Source organism: Cephus cinctus, unplaced genomic scaffold, assembly GCF_000341935.2.
Source record: "Cephus cinctus unplaced genomic scaffold, Ccin1 Ccin1_scaffold0623, whole genome shotgun sequence".
In the NCBI taxonomy this organism is placed as follows: domain Eukaryota; kingdom Metazoa; phylum Arthropoda; class Insecta; order Hymenoptera; family Cephidae; genus Cephus; species Cephus cinctus.
This window is the reverse complement of record NW_014333266.1, coordinates 1-17,456: the sequence shown is the minus strand read 5'-3', so window position 1 is coordinate 17,456 and position 17,456 is coordinate 1. Positions and strand designations below refer to the sequence as shown.

The 17,456-nt window shown below is 43.6% G+C and overlaps 2 protein-coding genes across 3 annotated transcripts; both read right to left on the bottom strand.

Annotated features, from left to right (window-relative positions):
* Nucleotides 1-6,125: 6,125 nt before the first annotated feature.
* Nucleotides 6,126-8,981, bottom strand: LOC107269295 (nucleoside diphosphate-linked moiety X motif 8). Its single transcript, XM_015742986.2, has 2 exons — nucleotides 7,954-8,981; nucleotides 6,126-6,884 (listed from the first exon to the last, which is right to left on the bottom strand). The coding sequence occupies exons 1-2, from the start codon at nucleotides 8,005-8,007 to the stop codon at nucleotides 6,201-6,203; spliced, it is 738 nt and encodes a 245-aa protein (XP_015598472.1). The 5' UTR covers nucleotides 8,008-8,981; the 3' UTR covers nucleotides 6,126-6,200.
* Nucleotides 8,982-9,824: 843 nt separating this feature from the next.
* On the bottom strand, nucleotides 9,825-13,165 carry LOC107269294 (dihydrolipoyllysine-residue acetyltransferase component of pyruvate dehydrogenase complex, mitochondrial; the record flags this gene model as incomplete). 2 transcript variants are annotated; one of them, XM_015742983.2, is given in 6 exon segments in its annotated part: nucleotides 9,825-10,821; nucleotides 10,919-11,218; nucleotides 11,311-11,669; nucleotides 11,729-12,126; nucleotides 12,259-12,410; nucleotides 12,884-13,165. In XM_015742983.2, coding segments are annotated over 6 exon segments (1,464 nt in total). In that variant the 3' UTR covers nucleotides 9,825-10,691.
* Between the last annotated feature and the right edge of the window lie 4,291 nt (nucleotides 13,166-17,456).

Here is a 17,456-nt window from a genome sequence, read left to right as displayed (position 1 = left end):
GGTATAAAAAATCGAACCAAATATCTATTTTTGTCTAATTTTATTTACTACTTTATTATAATAAAGGCATCAACAGCGATAATCTACGGGCTTCCACATCACCCAAGAGGTGCCGTAGTCGATGCGTTCCCATTATTTAACGTAGCGGGTCCCCAGTAGGCCTATACTACGATCGAAGATAATAACGTCATACAAATGATCCATTTAAATAATTAGCGTATAAGCAAATCACAATAACGTAAAACAAAATGGTTTGACTGAAAAATCTAAATAACATGGGCTCTGTAGTAAGAAATAAATTTTGTTCATCGAAGATGAATACTAAAATTCTCGACTATATCTTTATTTAACTGGGCTAATGCTGTGTTGTTTATCTTGATATAGGTATATTACATTATATGCATGCACTTGACCAGGTGCATTACTTATTTACAAATCTACAAACAAGTGCTATATGTCGATGTTCCAACGACAAATATAGAATATGTTTAATCGAAGACATTATTATTAAGAGATTCAGTTACAAAAGAATAACTCTGAGAGAATCGATACATGCAAGTGGTGACGTTGTAATTATTTAAGAAATGATATTTTAAACATTATAACAGACGTTGTTTTAGTTATAAATGCCAGAACTGTATTCTCTCTGTTACCTTAAAAGACGTCTAGCCTAGTTATGTTTATTTAAACCTTTTGATTTACGTTAGGAGTGATGAATGTTGGGGCGGCCGTAGCCCAGTGGTCAGAGTAGCGGACTCACGACAGGCTTCGTCGCTTATGGATGACGAGCTTCTAGCCGCTCTGCCCGCCCTACCGGATGGGAACGCCAGGGGTTGGTACAGGTTGTCCCATGAGGAGTGGAGGGAATGGGCCGACTTTACGGAAGCGTTTAGAGAACGCTTCTGCGGCCCAAACTACCAGTACCGGCTGAGAAGAGAGATCCGTCAAAGGATGCAAGGGCCAGAAGAGTCGATGGCGGACTTCGCGGAGGCCTTGCAACTCCTCATGATCCACGTTCGCCCCAGGATGACCGATCGGGAACAGGTGGATGCCACGGTGGCCAACCTGAGAGCGGACTTGCTCCGACGGTTTCGTCGGAGCGAAATAGCGTCGTTCCGCGACCTGATGCGAATAGGGGCAGAACTGGAGGAGACGGAGGAGTTCATTCGAGGCCGAAGGCGAGAACGATGGGATTCCCGAGGGCCGAGGGACGGCTTTCGTAGGAAAAGTCGGGGCCGAACGGACTCGAGGGGAGGACATGGGAGGAGAGGACGTCGGGATACCTCCTCCGCATCCTCTGAAGAGAGTGACGAGGAGACCCGCTACGAGTATCGTCGGAGAAGGGACTCGTCAACCAGCAGCGACAGCCCAGATGAGAGTCGGCGGTATCGTCACGCATCCCGAAAGAGGAGGGAGTCGAAGACGACGCGGGCCCGAAAGGGGCCAGCTGCCGTAGAGCCCGACGAAAGGAAGACCTCCTCTGAAACTACAAAGCCATGGAAGAAGGTGACGGAACGTGAGCATCCGGATATCAAGAAGGGTACTCCGACGCTGGGTGACGGGAAGGAAAAGGGAGCTGGTGGACGATACGGCGGTCGACCAGCCTGTTGGAACTGCGGTCGGGACGAACATTGCCACCCGGATTGCGATGATCCCAAAAGGCCTTTCTGCATCCGTTGCGGCGCTCCCGGAGTGGAACGGAAAACGTGCCCGAGATGTCCTGGTTACCGGTCGGGAAACGGCAAGTGAAGTGCATACGAGGAGCGAGTGCTGCCTCCGCCGGAGTACGTGAAGTACTCGGGGGCAAACCCCCTCAGCTCCAAATGAAAGTTGCACGGGGCCTTATAACTCGACCTGGGGATTCCAGGCATTTCATGCTCATTGTCCTCGGAGAGCGGGAAACGTTCGCGTTGCTGGACTCAGGCTCAGCACTCTCCTACTTCGGTGGTAATCTGGCTGCGGCATGGGCGGAGCATCGGCCGACAGAGACGGCCGATCCACCGGAAACCGTTGCCGTCGCGGATAGGACCCGCCTGGTGGTCAAGGGACACGTCAGGGTAAGGACGATCTTGGGGACGAAGAAGGGAGTGTTGGAAGTACGGATGGTGCCTGGTTTAGGATACGCTTGTATCCTAGGAAGAGACTTCATGAAGCTCTTCGGGATGGTGATCGATCATGCTCGGGATACCTACTACCTGAGAATGGAGGAGAGGGATTCCCGGGGGAGGCTGATCGAAGCCATCGGGGACGACGGAGGGCAGTGTGCAAGGCTGTCCGAGCTGACCGAGAGCCAAACCGGAAGAATGGAAGAGCTGCTCGCACGGACATTACCGGAGGGCACCCCCCCTCTAGGACTCACGAGCTTGACGGAACACCGTATTGACGTGCAAGGACTAGCACCCATCAAGCAGCGCTACTACATGGTCTCCCCGAAGGTACGGGAAGCCATGCATGAGGAAGTAGACAACATGCTTCGGGATGGGGTGATAGAGCCGTCAAGTAGTGGATGGTCAAGTCCCGTCGTCATGATCAAGAAGCCGACAGGGAAGTACCGCTTCTGCATCGACTTCAGGAAGGTGAACGCAGTGTCCACGAAGAATGCGTACCCCCTGCCCTACATGGCGGCCATTTTGGATAAATTTCAGGCAGCCCGATTCATGTCGACGCTGGACTTAAGCCAGGCTTATTTTCAAATTCCGCTGGCGGAAGAGAGTCGCGAGTTTACGGCGTTTACTGTCCCAGAAAAAGGGCTTTTCCAATTTAAAAGGATGCCGTACCGATTAAGCGGTGCACCCGCAACTTTCCAACGGCTGCTGGACCGGTTAATCGAACCAGAGATGGAACCCTACGCCTTTGCGTACCTGGACGACATCATAATTGTCACCGACACGTTTGAAGAGCACCTGAAATGGCTGGAGAGGATCCTGGAAAGGATAAGGGTAGCCGGACTGATAATAAATCCGACGAAGTGCGATTTCAGATGCTCGCAAGTCCGGTACCTGGGATTCCTGGTAAACAAGGAAGGATTGCAGATGGACCCCGAGAAGGTTGCACCAATCCTGGAGTACCCGGCACCGAACGACATCCGGCAGTTGCGGAGATTTTTAGGGATGGCCTCTTGGTATAAAAGGTTCATCGAGGGCTTTGCGGAAATGTCAGTCCCTTTGTTCCAGCTGCTGAAGAAAAATCAGCGGTGGGAATTGGGTATGGCAGAAGAAGCGATCAAGCGAGCATTCAACGCGATGAAGGCGGCCCTGAGCGAGCCCCCCACTCTCGCGTACCCAGATTTCCAGCTGCCGTTTGTTTTGCAAACAGACGCGAGTTCATCAGGGGTCGGCGCCGTGTTGACGCAGACGTCAGAGGACGGCGAACACGTGATCGCCTTCGCCAGCCGAAGACTAGCAACAGCTGAGAAAAACTATACGGTAACGGAGCAAGAATGCCTCACCGTGATCTGGGCGATCCGGAAATTCCGACCATACCTGGATGGATATCATTTCACCGTGGTGACGGGCTACCATAGTTTGAAATGGTTGCACAATCTCAAGAATCCGAACGGCAGACTAGCGCGCTGGGCGTTGGACCTGCTGGAATATGATTACGAGATTGTGCACAGGAAAAGAGCGCTGCATCATGTACCGGATGCGCTGTCACGGATGTTCGAAGAGGACCCGGGACAACCCGCGGCCGTGAGCGGCCTGCAGGACGCATGGTACGAGCAGCAGCTGAAAGCGGTCGAGGAATGGCCGAAGCAGTTCCCAGGATGGTTGGCGGAAGACGGAGTCCTGTATCATCATCTGCCGAACCCCCGGAAAGAAGACCTGGTAGAGGACTTGGATGTCTGGAAGCGAGTGGTGCCAGAGGCACAGAAGGAGGCGGTGATGCAAGCCTTACACTCGTTACCGGAGGCTGGGCATCTGGGGGTCGAGAAGACGTGTCGCCGAGTAGCCCAACACTATTATTGGGCGGGGATGTATCGGGACGTCGTGCGGTGGGTACGAGCATGTACGGTGTGCCAAGCGCAGAAGGTCGAGCAGAGTTGACCCGCCGGGATGATGGGACGCCGCATAGTGGACGAGCCGTGGACGGTAGTGGCGGCGGATATGATGGGCCCATTCCCGCAGAGTAAGAATGGATTTGCTTACCTGTTGGTGTTCCAGGACTTATACACTCGATGGATCGAGTGTATGCCGCTGAGGAAAGCGGTAGGGAAGAGCATGGTCAAGGCATTTCAAGATCTGATAGTGTTCAGATTCGGGGCTCCGAAGGTACTGTTCACGGACAACGGAACAGAGTTCGTAAACCGAGCAGTAAAGAAGATGACCACGGAGTTTGGCATCTACCACTCCACCACGCCGCCTTATCATGCGCAGGCCAACCCGGTGGAAACGGTGAACTCTGGTATGAGGGACCTGGCGAAAAGATATATTGCCGAGGTCTGGGAAAAACAGGCTCGGTACTATAATGCCAGGCGGTCTCATCGGACCTTCCGAGTTGGCGACCGAGTGTGGAAAAGGCAACGGATATTGTCATCGGCGGCGAATTATGTGGCCGCGAAACTGACTCCGTGATTCGCCGGACCTTATACGATTGCCAAGAAAATATCCTCGGTGGTGTACGAGTTAGTAGATGAAGCCGGAAGCTCCGTGGGCAAACTACACGTGAAGGACTTAAAGGCCTTTAAACCCGCCGAAGGGGCCACTACTAATTCTGCTTTTGACATTACAGAGACCGAGGAACATGACGGAACCGACGAAGGAGTTGGAGCGGGCAGAGTGCCGGGAGGAATCGGCGCCGAGCCCGCCAACGCCGCTCGCGGTGGAGGGACGGGAGAAGGCGGCGGGCGAGAGCAGTCTCCCTGCCGCAGTCCCAATACCGGCGAAGAGGAGTTCGTCGGCCAGTGTGGAGGGCGCGCTAGGAGCCCTCGGACTGCGGCCAGAAGATATGGCAGTCCTGCGGCCCCTAGTGGACAGGGAGAAGGTGCGAGCGGAGGAGGAGAACCTCCTCAGCGAGACCCTGGAGAAAGGTCTCCAGGTCGCGGCGGTTCGGGAGAGAGGATCGACGGCCATAGAGGTCGATCTGCTCCCGGACGCACCGGGACTCAGGGTCGAGGTCGCCCAAGGAACGTCTCGAATAATCGTGGCACTCGGAGATTCGGCGGCCAAAGCCGAGGAGACCTTGGCGGTTGCCGAGGTCGTCCCGACACCGGCGCCTCCGAAGAAGGTCAGGGTGAATCCCTGTGTCCAGATGGCGCCGGACGCACCGCCCTGCGGAAGGCCGGGGAAGATTCTCCCTCGACCACCCTGCCGAGAGGATCGGCGGGGAAGCGGCGGTCAAGGAGCCGTCGTGGGAGAGGGGGGGGTCTTACCCGGGACGGGGTTGGGTCAACAAGACCGAGTGGAGGCGCCTGCAAAGGAAGGCGCAGAGGGAGAGGGAGAGGACGAAGAAAGCAGAGCAGGCTAGCTCTGGTGCTCCCGTCTCAGGCCCCGTCGCGGGAGAGAAGCGCCGCGAACGGTCCCAAAGCCGTGACGATCAGGAAAAGCGGCCACGAACGAGATCCGAGAGTCGCCCTCGGGACAGCCTAGAGCTGACGGCGGCCGTGGCGCTGGTAGAGCGTTTGCGACCGTTCGAGGTCGAGGAGCTGGCCCGGAGGATCTGCGCCGGAGAAGTTTGCTCCCGCATTCCGGCCGAGCAGCGTAGCCGCACGCCGAGCCGCTCGACGTGTTGGGGCTGCGGCAAGGAAGGGCACCGCCTCGCGCAGTGCACGCGCCCTTCCTGTACACGTCGATCTGTACTGGCTCCGCTTTCCTTTACAGTTGAATAAACGGATATTAAAACTTCGACCGGCGTTTTCATTGGCGTACCCCGAACTGTTCGAATCTCGTCGCCCCTACGTTCCCCTCTATCATTTCAGCTAGCTGAGGCTGAGCAGCCAGGAGATCGCGTGGAAGCGGCCATAGGAGGAACGTCGGTGCGGAGAGTCCGCACCTGGCGCCCAACAATCCGATCTAGTTCGGATCTCGGATAGTTTTCCGGCTTTCAGCACGTTGGGAGTAGCCGTGAATTATTTGTCGGCTACGCCGATGGCCGGCGTACGTCACAATATATAATAAATGTACATAACAATCAGTTCAAATAGTACTTTATTAAAACCAACAAAATCATCACATTAGAGTCTTAATAGATATAGACTACAAAGGTCAAGACGAATTAATTTGCCCAATAGACTGCAAGTACAAAATACGATGTTTATATATTCCAGGTACTAATGAGCACATTACCATATGAGTAATCGCTGCAGTAAGTCCCCAAACTCTGTGTTTACCACCTGTATAGCTGGGTAGACTATAAGTATTTCGAAATTGCGTAAAGTGACAAGAAGCAGGATCACAGAGTTTCTTCAAACTCAAAACGAAAGCCTCTTCGACTTCCTCCGGATTAAGTTGTAAATTGTCCAGATCAATTTCACCGACAAACCCAAGAACCGGAAAAACAGTAACATCCTTTCGTCCAATAGGATTTCCGCTGGTCCAAATGTCTATTTTATCTTGTGGAATTTTTAATTCCTCCCAAGTTTCCCGCAAAGCTGTTTCTTCCAAACTCGAATCATTCTTATCGTGCATTCCTCCGGGGAATGAAACTTGACCTCGATTCGTATTTAACTTCGTTGACCTCAAAGTATATAAGAGGCCCAACTCACCTTTATGTATACAAAGCGGAACCAATACGGCGGCCTTGCTAGCATTTTCTTGAATTACTCTTCGAGGCTGAAGATACTGTTTCAAATTGCGTACGCAAGACTTCCTGTTTTCTGAACTTAGCACCACTTCCGGTCGCAACGCAGCTACATGTATTGCGCTTAGAGATGTGTGCGACTCCAAGGCCTTTGAAAACAAAATAAATGTTTTTTTAAAATTCAGTTTTGTATACGTGAAAGATGTAATCTTGAAATTTGAGTTTTTATATTTTTTTCCTGGCATTAGATGTATTACGAAAATTGTGAAAATTAATCACATTTTCTTATTTTCATCAACTTTGATTGCCGGTAAGAAATAAGAAATTATATTTTTGCTTCCATTTCACCGTCGGGAAGTTAGCGCGTGAAAATCAAAATTTGTATGTTTATAATGCTTAAAAAATTGCTCCTTAAATGCTCCATATGTTTCCGTAATTGCTCAACTGCTACTATGCAGTGATTAATAAATATTCAAATCGATTAATCGGATATTTGAAGTTCTCATGTCCGTTTTCTTCAACGCGGTTCAATGCATAAACTCGGTTTAACTGTGCTATTAGCCAATCAGACAATTGTATTTTGAAAATAAACGTAGTTTATGCATTGAAGCGCGCAGAAGATAACAGGCCTTAAACTACGTTTACACGACGGTCCTGAACCGGTTTAGTTAATACTGATCTAAAGGAATCGACCAATCCTGAGTTGACCAAGTGTGTTCGAAAATGAACCGAGGCAACGATGTTCGCGCACTCTCGGCTAATCTTAGAACGCAACTGTCATAGGTGTGTTCGCAAACCAATCATAATGCTTACGTTTGCAATCGAGCTAAGTGAAAATCAAATTTTACTTATTATTTAAAGATGCATTAATTAAATAAAAAACTAATTGTGGAGCAATTGGGAGCAAATCGGGAGCAATTAATTTATCAAGAAACTCATATGAAAATCTGCTTGGTTAATTGGAATTTCAATAAAAATAAAAATTTTCTGTTTTAATGAATATTTATTAATCACTGCATAGTAGCAGTGGAGCAATTACGGAAACATATGGAGCATTTAAGGAGCAATTTTTTAAGCATTATAAACATACAAATTTTGATTTTCCCGCGCTAACTTTCCAACGGTTTCCATTTCCCTCCAAAAATATGTTCGTGATATCCTGCCATCTCGTGATAGTTACACAAACTTATGCAATCTGTCAGATAATACAGTACTCACAAAATGTCGTAGAAAAAGCTGCCTTGAGAGAGTTCGTGATCCATAGGACGCCATTATGTGTTATATTTCTGTATACTTGCACGATGACGTGAAAAAATCACAAATCAAGAGGAATAAGAGGAACCACCTCAAGGTTCTCACGAACTTTTCTAACACAATCAATTCAATCCAAACGGGTGCAAACGATCGAGAACTTGACAGCTCCAAGCTTTTAGAAAGTATTACGTGATGTCACTGGAGTCGCATCTAAATTATCTAAAATATGGCTACTAACCTCATTTCATACTTGCAAAGCACTCTTTGTAAAAATACAATATATCTCTTATCTTTTACCCACTTCTACTGGGCAACAGTTTCTAGGAATCTTCTTCTACGATGTGCAACTGTTACTATCAACATACTCGGTAGTCTTACACCAAGTACACGGCAAGAAACTCGGTCAGATAGAATATTAACTAATTTAGGTCTCTACCTGGGACATTGATCTTCCCATCGTTATCATTGCTTATCCCGGGAATGGTCTTGAGATTTTATTTTTCATTTGAAAAGCATTGAGTAAGGGTGTTTCAGACACCCCACGCGTCTACTCTCAGATTAAACATTATTTAATTAAGAACCAAACGTGTCACTGCCAACATCTTATTTCCTATCCAATCACACTTCACTGCGTAAATAAATGTGAATTAAACTAGAAATATACATTATTGTTAAACTTTATACTCTTCATTACTGCTCTGCAATCGATCTTAACCCGTAAGCATCGAGAAGATATTGACAGAGGGCCAATTAACATGTATTGTGTCTGATAGCCACATCACACGCTCCAAAATTTTTATACTGTTTATAGCATATATCTTGTGCCCACTATAACCAGTATAATTGGTCTACGTAAAAAATGTCTCTGACAGTTCGAAGACAATAAAATCTCGACCAAACCATACGTAGATCCACATAACGTGGATCCAACTCTGTTGGGCGCATAGATTTTATTAGATTAGACGCCTGTTCTACGGTTGTAGACAATTTTAATTATCAAATAAAAAATTGATTTTTTCTTGCAAACTAAGTAACTAATACGTTTATTGGACTGTATTTAATTATATAAAATACTTGGTTCAATTATTGGATACTTGGTTGATGGGTGAAATAAATTAAACAAATTTTATGCGCATAATCCTAATACGAATTCCCACGCATAAAAAAGAAATGGTCTACATATAGACCACGCACTTAATACTTAGTTGATCCATATAACGAAGATAGTACTGACGACTTCGTGGTAATTTGATTTAAATGATACACAAATTTTGTAGACTTGACATTTTCGGAAAAGACTGAGAATCTAGAGAAAACTAAAAAAAATTAATTGTAGGTAGTGCGAACCAAAATTATTGTATCAAAATTTGCCATGGAAAACCCAGATTTAATAATGCAATTGAAATTGATAATTTTACTGAATTATTTTATGCATCAAAATGTCAACTTTACGTCCTACAATCTGTGCGACATACTAAATGCTGTATCAGTAACTACGGATGGGAAAATATTTCATCATGAGTCGCCAAAAAACATTTGTATATTATTTCTACTTCAATTCTTTTTTAATGAAACAAAATGTGATAAAGATTTCAGTTTTTTGCTTCAAGCATCCTAAGTTTTATTATACTATTTGGGAAATATATATACTTACACAAAGAAAATAAAAAAGATGCCTAAAACCTTAAATGTTATTGTAAGGGTTATCTCAGGCTTTTCGAGTCTAAGATTAATAAGGTGCTAGCTTTATATAAACAAAAGAGAATCGTCAGGATCAGACCGGTTATTTAGCATCCTTCTTAGCACAATTCGTCTTATAATAATAAGAAGCTAACTTGTATCATAAGATATAATTTATTAAATACTTAGATCAACATATATATATATATATATATATATATATCATTTTTTTCTGTACACATTTTTCTCCACACAATTCTTATCCGATTAGACTTCTAAGACTATTTGATTAGCGGAAGTTTAATCCATGTATTCCAAGAGGGGTGTGCTTTTACACAAATATTATATATGTATGTCCAAGATGTCGAACAGTTGTGCGTTCGCGCGGGCCCGCTCATGAATGTTTGAACCTTTCGGATTTATAAGAAAGCAGTACAAACTTTTGTAGGTCCATTCAACTGTTCCAGACTAGTTCAATATCCTTTCGGATCTATTTTAAATCGGATTGTGGAAATAAAAGTATTAGAGCTTTGCGCCTAAAACACGAAAAGATTCGTTCGATTTGTACTTGACAAATTACGAGGACTATCTTACAAATTGTTTAACACATTCAATAATCGTACATATTCTACGCATAACTAATCCTTTCTGGCCTTGGCCATCTTTTTTTTTCTTTCTTATTAACAAGATATCATGTACTATTTGGAGTTTCCTAAAGTATACTCATGTTAGTGTCAGTCAACACAAGTAATATAGCACATTGATAAATGAATAATCAGAAGGTACTGCAGTTTATATGTAAATATGTTATGATTTGTCGGAGCAGAAATAATTAAAATAATTAAAACAGTTTCGGAATAGTTGATAAACTTCGGTTCGTCAAATTCGTGTCACTTCAATGACAATAGTAAAATGTGACCACTAATAAAATAATCTATCATTACTGACATATGTACTAACGTCAGTCCGTACTAAACAGTTCAGACGCTTCTGTATTAGGTACGGATTTGTTCTCAGACTTACTAAAGGAGCATTGTCGTTGGATTTTCCAGAAGCGATTTGAAGGCTGCCAGCCATTGAGCACCCACAGCTCCGTCCACCGTACGATGATCGCAACTTGCGGTTACAGACATATACGAAGCGATTAAGAACCTTCATACAAACCAAACAAAAAATTGATGAAGTCATTCAGTCTGAAACTTAGATTTAGTATCTGTCATATTTATTTGAAATACTTATTCTTTCTCACCCTTTTTCGTTATTAGCAGGTACGAGCCTCGATTCGGTAGTGCCAACTGCCAGAATGATAGACTGCGGTGGATTGATAATAGCAGAGAAATTTTTGATACCAAACATTCCCAAATTCGATACAGTGATTGTGCCACCTTGAAATTCGTGCGGTTGCAATTTACCCTCGCGGGCTTTGGCAGCGAGAGTTTTTACATCTTTGCTTATCTGCGCAATGCCTTTATTGTCCGCACTAAAGACGATTGGCGTAATTAATCCGCCGTCAGTGCTCACAGCTACACTAACATCTACGTTCTCGTATCTGATGTAAATTGGAAGAAAAAAGTACGGAGTGATTATTATGCAAAAAATAATAATAGAACTTCAGGAGAAAAAAATGTTTTAGAAACTCACTGTCGGATGACGTTTCCAAGCCACGCACTATTTCCTTCAGGCACTTTCTTGCACGCCATGGCAATTGCTTTGATGATGACGTCATTGACACTCAGTTTCACCTTCTCCTTTTCCATAATCTTGTTAAATTGTTCCCGCATGGCTAAAGCAGCATCCATTTTGACTTCGACAGTTAAATAATAATGGGGAATGGTTTGTTTACTTTCTAGTAACCTTTTAGCTATGACACCGCGAATATTTGATACCGCAATATCCTGACCACCTGCAATATTTGTTGCTCCCAAAACCGACTGAGCAAGTGATGCACCTTCCAAATTTTTTGAAGTTATTGACCCAAACAGTCCAGTACCCTTCAAGCCCTTTTTACAAACGACACCATTACAAATTGTAGTGATAAAGTAAAATCAATCGTGTTTACCTCAAGAGTCAGTCCTTGTTCTGCTGCAAGTCGCCTTGCAAGTGGGCTAGCATAGATTCGGTCTCCAGAAACTGCAGACATTGAAGAAACAGATATTGGTGCCTGTGCCACTGCTGTTGTAGTTACGGGTGTAGGTGAAAATGCAACTTTAGAAGTGGGCATAGGTGGAGCCGGGGCAGATGTTGCAGTTGAAGTATCGTCAACCTTAAAATCTTTGAATGCGGCTACACTTGCTTCATCAGAAACAATTATGCAGACAGGTTTTCCAATGGCTACGTTTTTTGTTCCAGCAGGTACTAAAATTTTTGCTAGATAGCCTTCTTCTGGAGTTTCAAAGCCCATTGTGGCTTTGTCTGTTTCAATTTCAGCCAGAAGATCACCTTCATTAAGTTTTTCTCCTAGTAAAACAAAGATCAAAGAAATGGGACTATGTATAAGAAAAGAATAGTTTTGAACATCATCAGAATATGTATTATAATGTCCTGCAATCTTCGTAGTAAAGTAAAGATCAGTAACACTATTCAATTAACCTTCTTTTTTATGCCAACTGACAATCGTGCCATTTTCCATAGTTGGAGATAATGCTGGCAGTGTCACTTTGACATGGTCTGGCAAGTCTGAAAAGAACCTCTGTTGGATCCATGATGGTGAAGCTAATCTTGGTACATTAAGTACCTGAAATCTGTTATGAAATCTATTAGGCCAAGTTACTTTGCAAGGTACGTTTAAGTTATCATTACTTTTCCTAATATAAAGAATTGCTTAATGAATCCATCAGGCACATGCAATATGAGAATGAATGGGAACTTAGACGTTAGAATTTATATCTTGTCATATATAAGACCTGTATAAGATCTAATATTGAAACTCAAAATGAATCACTCTGTCACATTGATAAAGTCAGATTATATGACAAATCATCATATTATGTGACTTCTCATAGAAAGAATATGACACAATAGAAGCAATATAATTTAACCTTAAATCAAGTTTTCAAATTGTAACAAACTGGCATTTTAAGTGAACAAGCAGTTCATAGACCATTTATAAAGATAAATCTGATTGAAATTTTTGAACTTGAATGAAATCAGCGGAATGTCAACTCAATTAATGTGCACAGTGAATTGATTCTATGTCTGCAATGCAGAGCCATACCTTTGCAGATGTTTTCTATGAACAAGACAACGGGATCCAAAAAACCTGACAAAGTTAGCCCGTGCGCTAATTCGAAATGTTGCCTTTTGAAGTTCATTTCGGAGACTTGTCGTGGTGCGCAACATCACGTTTTAAATAAAAATTTGTGTGTGGCAATACGATTTCTTCGAGCTCAAACGGCTTCCCTGCCAAACCAAGTCAATGACGGAAGGCCAATGGGCAATGGCAAACTAGAGGTCGTTTACAAGGTCACGTGGCAGAGATGAGTGGGGAGACGCACAACGCTCCGGTTTTAGGCGATACCAAAAGCATGGCGCTAAATCGTAGCGGCGAGTCCGGGAGTAGGATTTCGTGATCATCGCCTCTGTCGATGTTACAGATTTCACGTAGCCGCGCGGGTCATGATCATCGTTCCAGTCGATATTACAGTAAGCGAAAATGAATGGATTGCTCGGTGATGGGGAAAAAGTTGCCGCCCCTCACAAACCGTTCTTGACAAACAGGCGGGGCAGCAAGGTCTTCAGTCCAACCGAACCCTAAACATTGGTATGGACGTAATGTGCAAACAAATGTGTATATTCAAATAAATTTGAAAGTTATAGCTTGGTACATTAAGTACCTGAAATCTGTTATGAAATCTATTAGGCCAAGTTACTTTGCAAGGTACGTTTAAGTTATCATTACTTTTCCTAATATAAAGAATTGCTTAATGAATCCATCAGGCACATGCAATATGAGAATGAATGGGAACTTAGACGTTAGAATTTATATCTTGTCATATATAAGACCTGTATAAGATCTAATATTGAAACTCAAAATGAATCACTCTGTCACATTGATAAAGTCAGATTATATGACAAATCATCATATTATGTGACTTCTCATAGAAAGAATATGACACAATAGAAGCAATATAATTTAACCTTAAATCAAGTTTTCAAATTGTAACAAACTGGCATTTTAAGTGAACAAGCAGTTCATAGACCATTTATAAAGATAAATCTGATTGAAATTTTTGAACTTGAATGAAATCAGCGGAATGTCAACTCAATTAATGTGCACAGTGAATTGATTCTATGTCTGCAATGCAGAGCCATACCTTTGCAGATGTTTTCTATGAACAAGACAACGGGATCCAAAAAACCTGACAAAGTTAGCCCGTGCGCTAATTCGAAATGTTGCCTTTTGAAGTTCATTTCGGAGACTTGTCGTGGTGCGCAACATCACGTTTTAAATAAAAATTTGTGTGTGGCAATACGATTTCTTCGAGCTCAAACGGCTTCCCTGCCAAACCAAGTCAATGACGGAAGGCCAATGGGCAATGGCAAACTAGAGGTCGTTTACAAGGTCACGTGGCAGAGATGAGTGGGGAGACGCACAACGCTCCGGTTTTAGGCGATACCAAAAGCATGGCGCTAAATCGTAGCGGCGAGTCCGGGAGTAGGATTTCGTGATCATCGCCTCTGTCGATGTTACAGATTTCACGTAGCCGCGCGGGTCATGATCATCGTTCCAGTCGATATTACAGTAAGCGAAAATGAATGGATTGCTCGGTGATGGGGAAAAAGTTGCCGCCCCTCACAAACCGTTCTTGACAAACAGGCGGGGCAGCAAGGTCTTCAGTCCAACCGAACCCTAAACATTGGTATGGACGTAATGTGCAAACAAATGTGTATATTCAAATAAATTTGAAAGTTATAGAAAATGCATAGAAATATTGGTTTTCACTCTTTACCTCTTATCATGCCGAAAGTAAACATTAAAAAATGAATGGCGAAATTCGTTGGTAAATGAAACGACCGAGAACAGTTCAAAGAGAAATTTTGAAATATCATAGATAAATATCTATAGAAAATTTAATTTAGAATTAAAGGACCGTCGTGGCTGAGTCAATAACCTGTCAAGATATACCACTGCTGGTTACGGGTTCGATCCCTCATGAAGAACTCTCTTTTCATCTTCTTTTTCTTTCATTTTACTACAAAAATTGTTCAAGGTTCCTCTCTTTTAACCTTTCTAGGTTGCCCAAACTTTATTTTAAGTTTATATATTTTTTTTGAAATTTTATCTATGACAGAATCGACTAATATTTTAAACGCCCGCTCGTGCCGCGCGACCGGCGACTTGAGCGATTGCGGATCCTCTCTCGCTGAGGGGTCTCCTATTGCTGTTACTGCTGCCGCTGGTTCTTATAATCTTATAAATACTTTTTTATTTGCAATCTTCAGTTCCAGCGCCCAGTGTAAACTCAATAAGATTTACTATGAGAAAATAATTAGCTGACTTCATTACCTGGAATCAATAATCTTGAGAAGCAAATATGGAAATGAGCATTATGTCTGTCAGTAATTGTTCGTCCACGTGGACAAAGGTGGCGAGAAAGTTCTTAACTGGTGTGCATCTTTATATTATTCTGCTTATATGTAAAGTAAGCGAAACGACAATAGTAAGTAGTTGAATAAACGATGAAATTCTGGAAATACAACTTCCGAAATACAACTAACCTAAACTTTCCTACCTGAGAAACCTGCCATATGTATAATCGGTTCTCGAGACATGAAAGATTTCACAGATTTATTTCTCTTTCGCATTTTTCCAGAATGTAACGCAATTATTCGAGATAGTTCGATCATCCTGCTATTCAGAAAAATACTTCAAATTGTAGATTCCTGTACATCTCCGGGAACCATAGAAATGTTGAAGATATCTTGCCACTTGTATCTAGTGTGAACATCCCCATATTAGAAGCACAGTGGAATCCTATTCAGAGTCCAAAAATGAAAAAAAAAAGAAATTCTCTGCTGCCTAATGTCATAAAGATTGATATTCACACTATCTTCTAGAGCATTGTGCCTTGTAGAATGTGCTTAAAATAGAATAAAAGCATTCATATAATAAACGGGAACAACTATTTCTATTAAGATTGTATGTCTTCATTATAATTTTAATTATTCGAAATCTAAACATACACGATATTTAAGACTTCTATGATCCACATAATTAATTACATAGAATCTGCAAGAAGAGTCATTAAATACATATTTGCGCAATTATTTTGTTGAACTAATTGCGTATTTATTACAATTTTATTCTGAAAATCAAATGATTTGAAAGACAGAAATAAGAACAAACAAATCCGAATTAAATAACAAACACAATCCAGGATTTGGCAACTATGTTCTAACTTGTACACCGGAAGTGGGAGAGAGCTAGAATTTGGTGAGGATGTTCTGTGGGCGAAATAAGGCGATATACGTCTCTGCATTTCTTTCTTAAGACATTTTTTACTATTACGTACTTTTAGAGAGTCCGGGATTTTTGTTTACTTACCATTTAAGTAAATAAACATATGGGTACAGGTAACAGAACTAACTGTAAGAGGAAGTTTACACAAATGGTTTACACGCACGGATTTTGAAAAGGATTAACCAATCGCGCGTAAGATTTAAAAAAAAACAATCCAACGTGCTTGGTTAATCCGTTTTAAAACCCCGTACGTGTAAACTTAGTATCTGTTTACCTGTATACATGGGATAGAGATAAAACCATCGATATACATATAGTATGAATTACGCGATCCCTAATCAAATGCTTTAAAAAAGTGTCCGCGTAAATAAACAAAGAGGAAATGGGGTGGAGGCTAATCGCTCTCCTTTTCTAATACTTTAATGCTAACGGTCAAGGCGAAAACGCCGAAAATCCGCGTTTTTCACAGAGACCGTATATTTTGATGCATAAAAAATAAAGTAAATGACTGGAGTAGTATAAGTTGGGGAGTTCTGGATACAGATTCCTGCACCGACATAATACTGACACTCCAGAGCCTTCGAAGGTGGGTGTCCGTGCTAACTTACCGTCGTGAGCTCTAAGATTTCTGGAAGTGACGTCATCAGGACCCTCGATTCCAAGAATTTTCGCTCGATTCCGGGAATTTTGAGAGAGAACCTTCTAGAATATTCTAGAACCTTCTAGAACATTCTGGAAGCTTCGACGGTTCGTGTCCGTGCTAAGTCAGGAAGCATCGCTCCCAGAGCCGGTGGTCCTCTCGCGCGACGTTTTGAGACAGCCCCTTGCCCCCCATCCCGGAAAGCCTTCCAGAAGCTTCGACGGACCCGTGCACGTTCGTGCAGGTTTCAGACTCAGCCCTCAGCCCGTTTGACCTTGAACGTTATCTCGCAGAATTGCGCAGCATCGCTGATGCAGTCCTGCAGTAATCTTCCAGAATTTTTGTCCCTAACTTAGCGGTTTCGACGACTTTTGCGTCGAGGTTGATTCCAGGAAAAACGATACCCTTCCCATGCAGGTTTCGGACGGCAGGCGACTCGACCTCGAACGTTATCTCGCAGTGGTCGCGCGTCAGCCTCCTCATCCCACTGAGAGGCTTCGAGAATCCCCCATCCCCCGATTCGTCAGCCTCCTCATCCCACTGAGAGGCTTCGCGAATTTCCCATCCCCCAGCCTCGTGCGAGAGCACCGGCGAGTCAAAGTCATCCATGTATCGGTTGTTCTAATGCGCAATACCGAACGATATCTCGCAGAGTCGTGCGTCGAGAATGCGGACCCTCATCCCCCC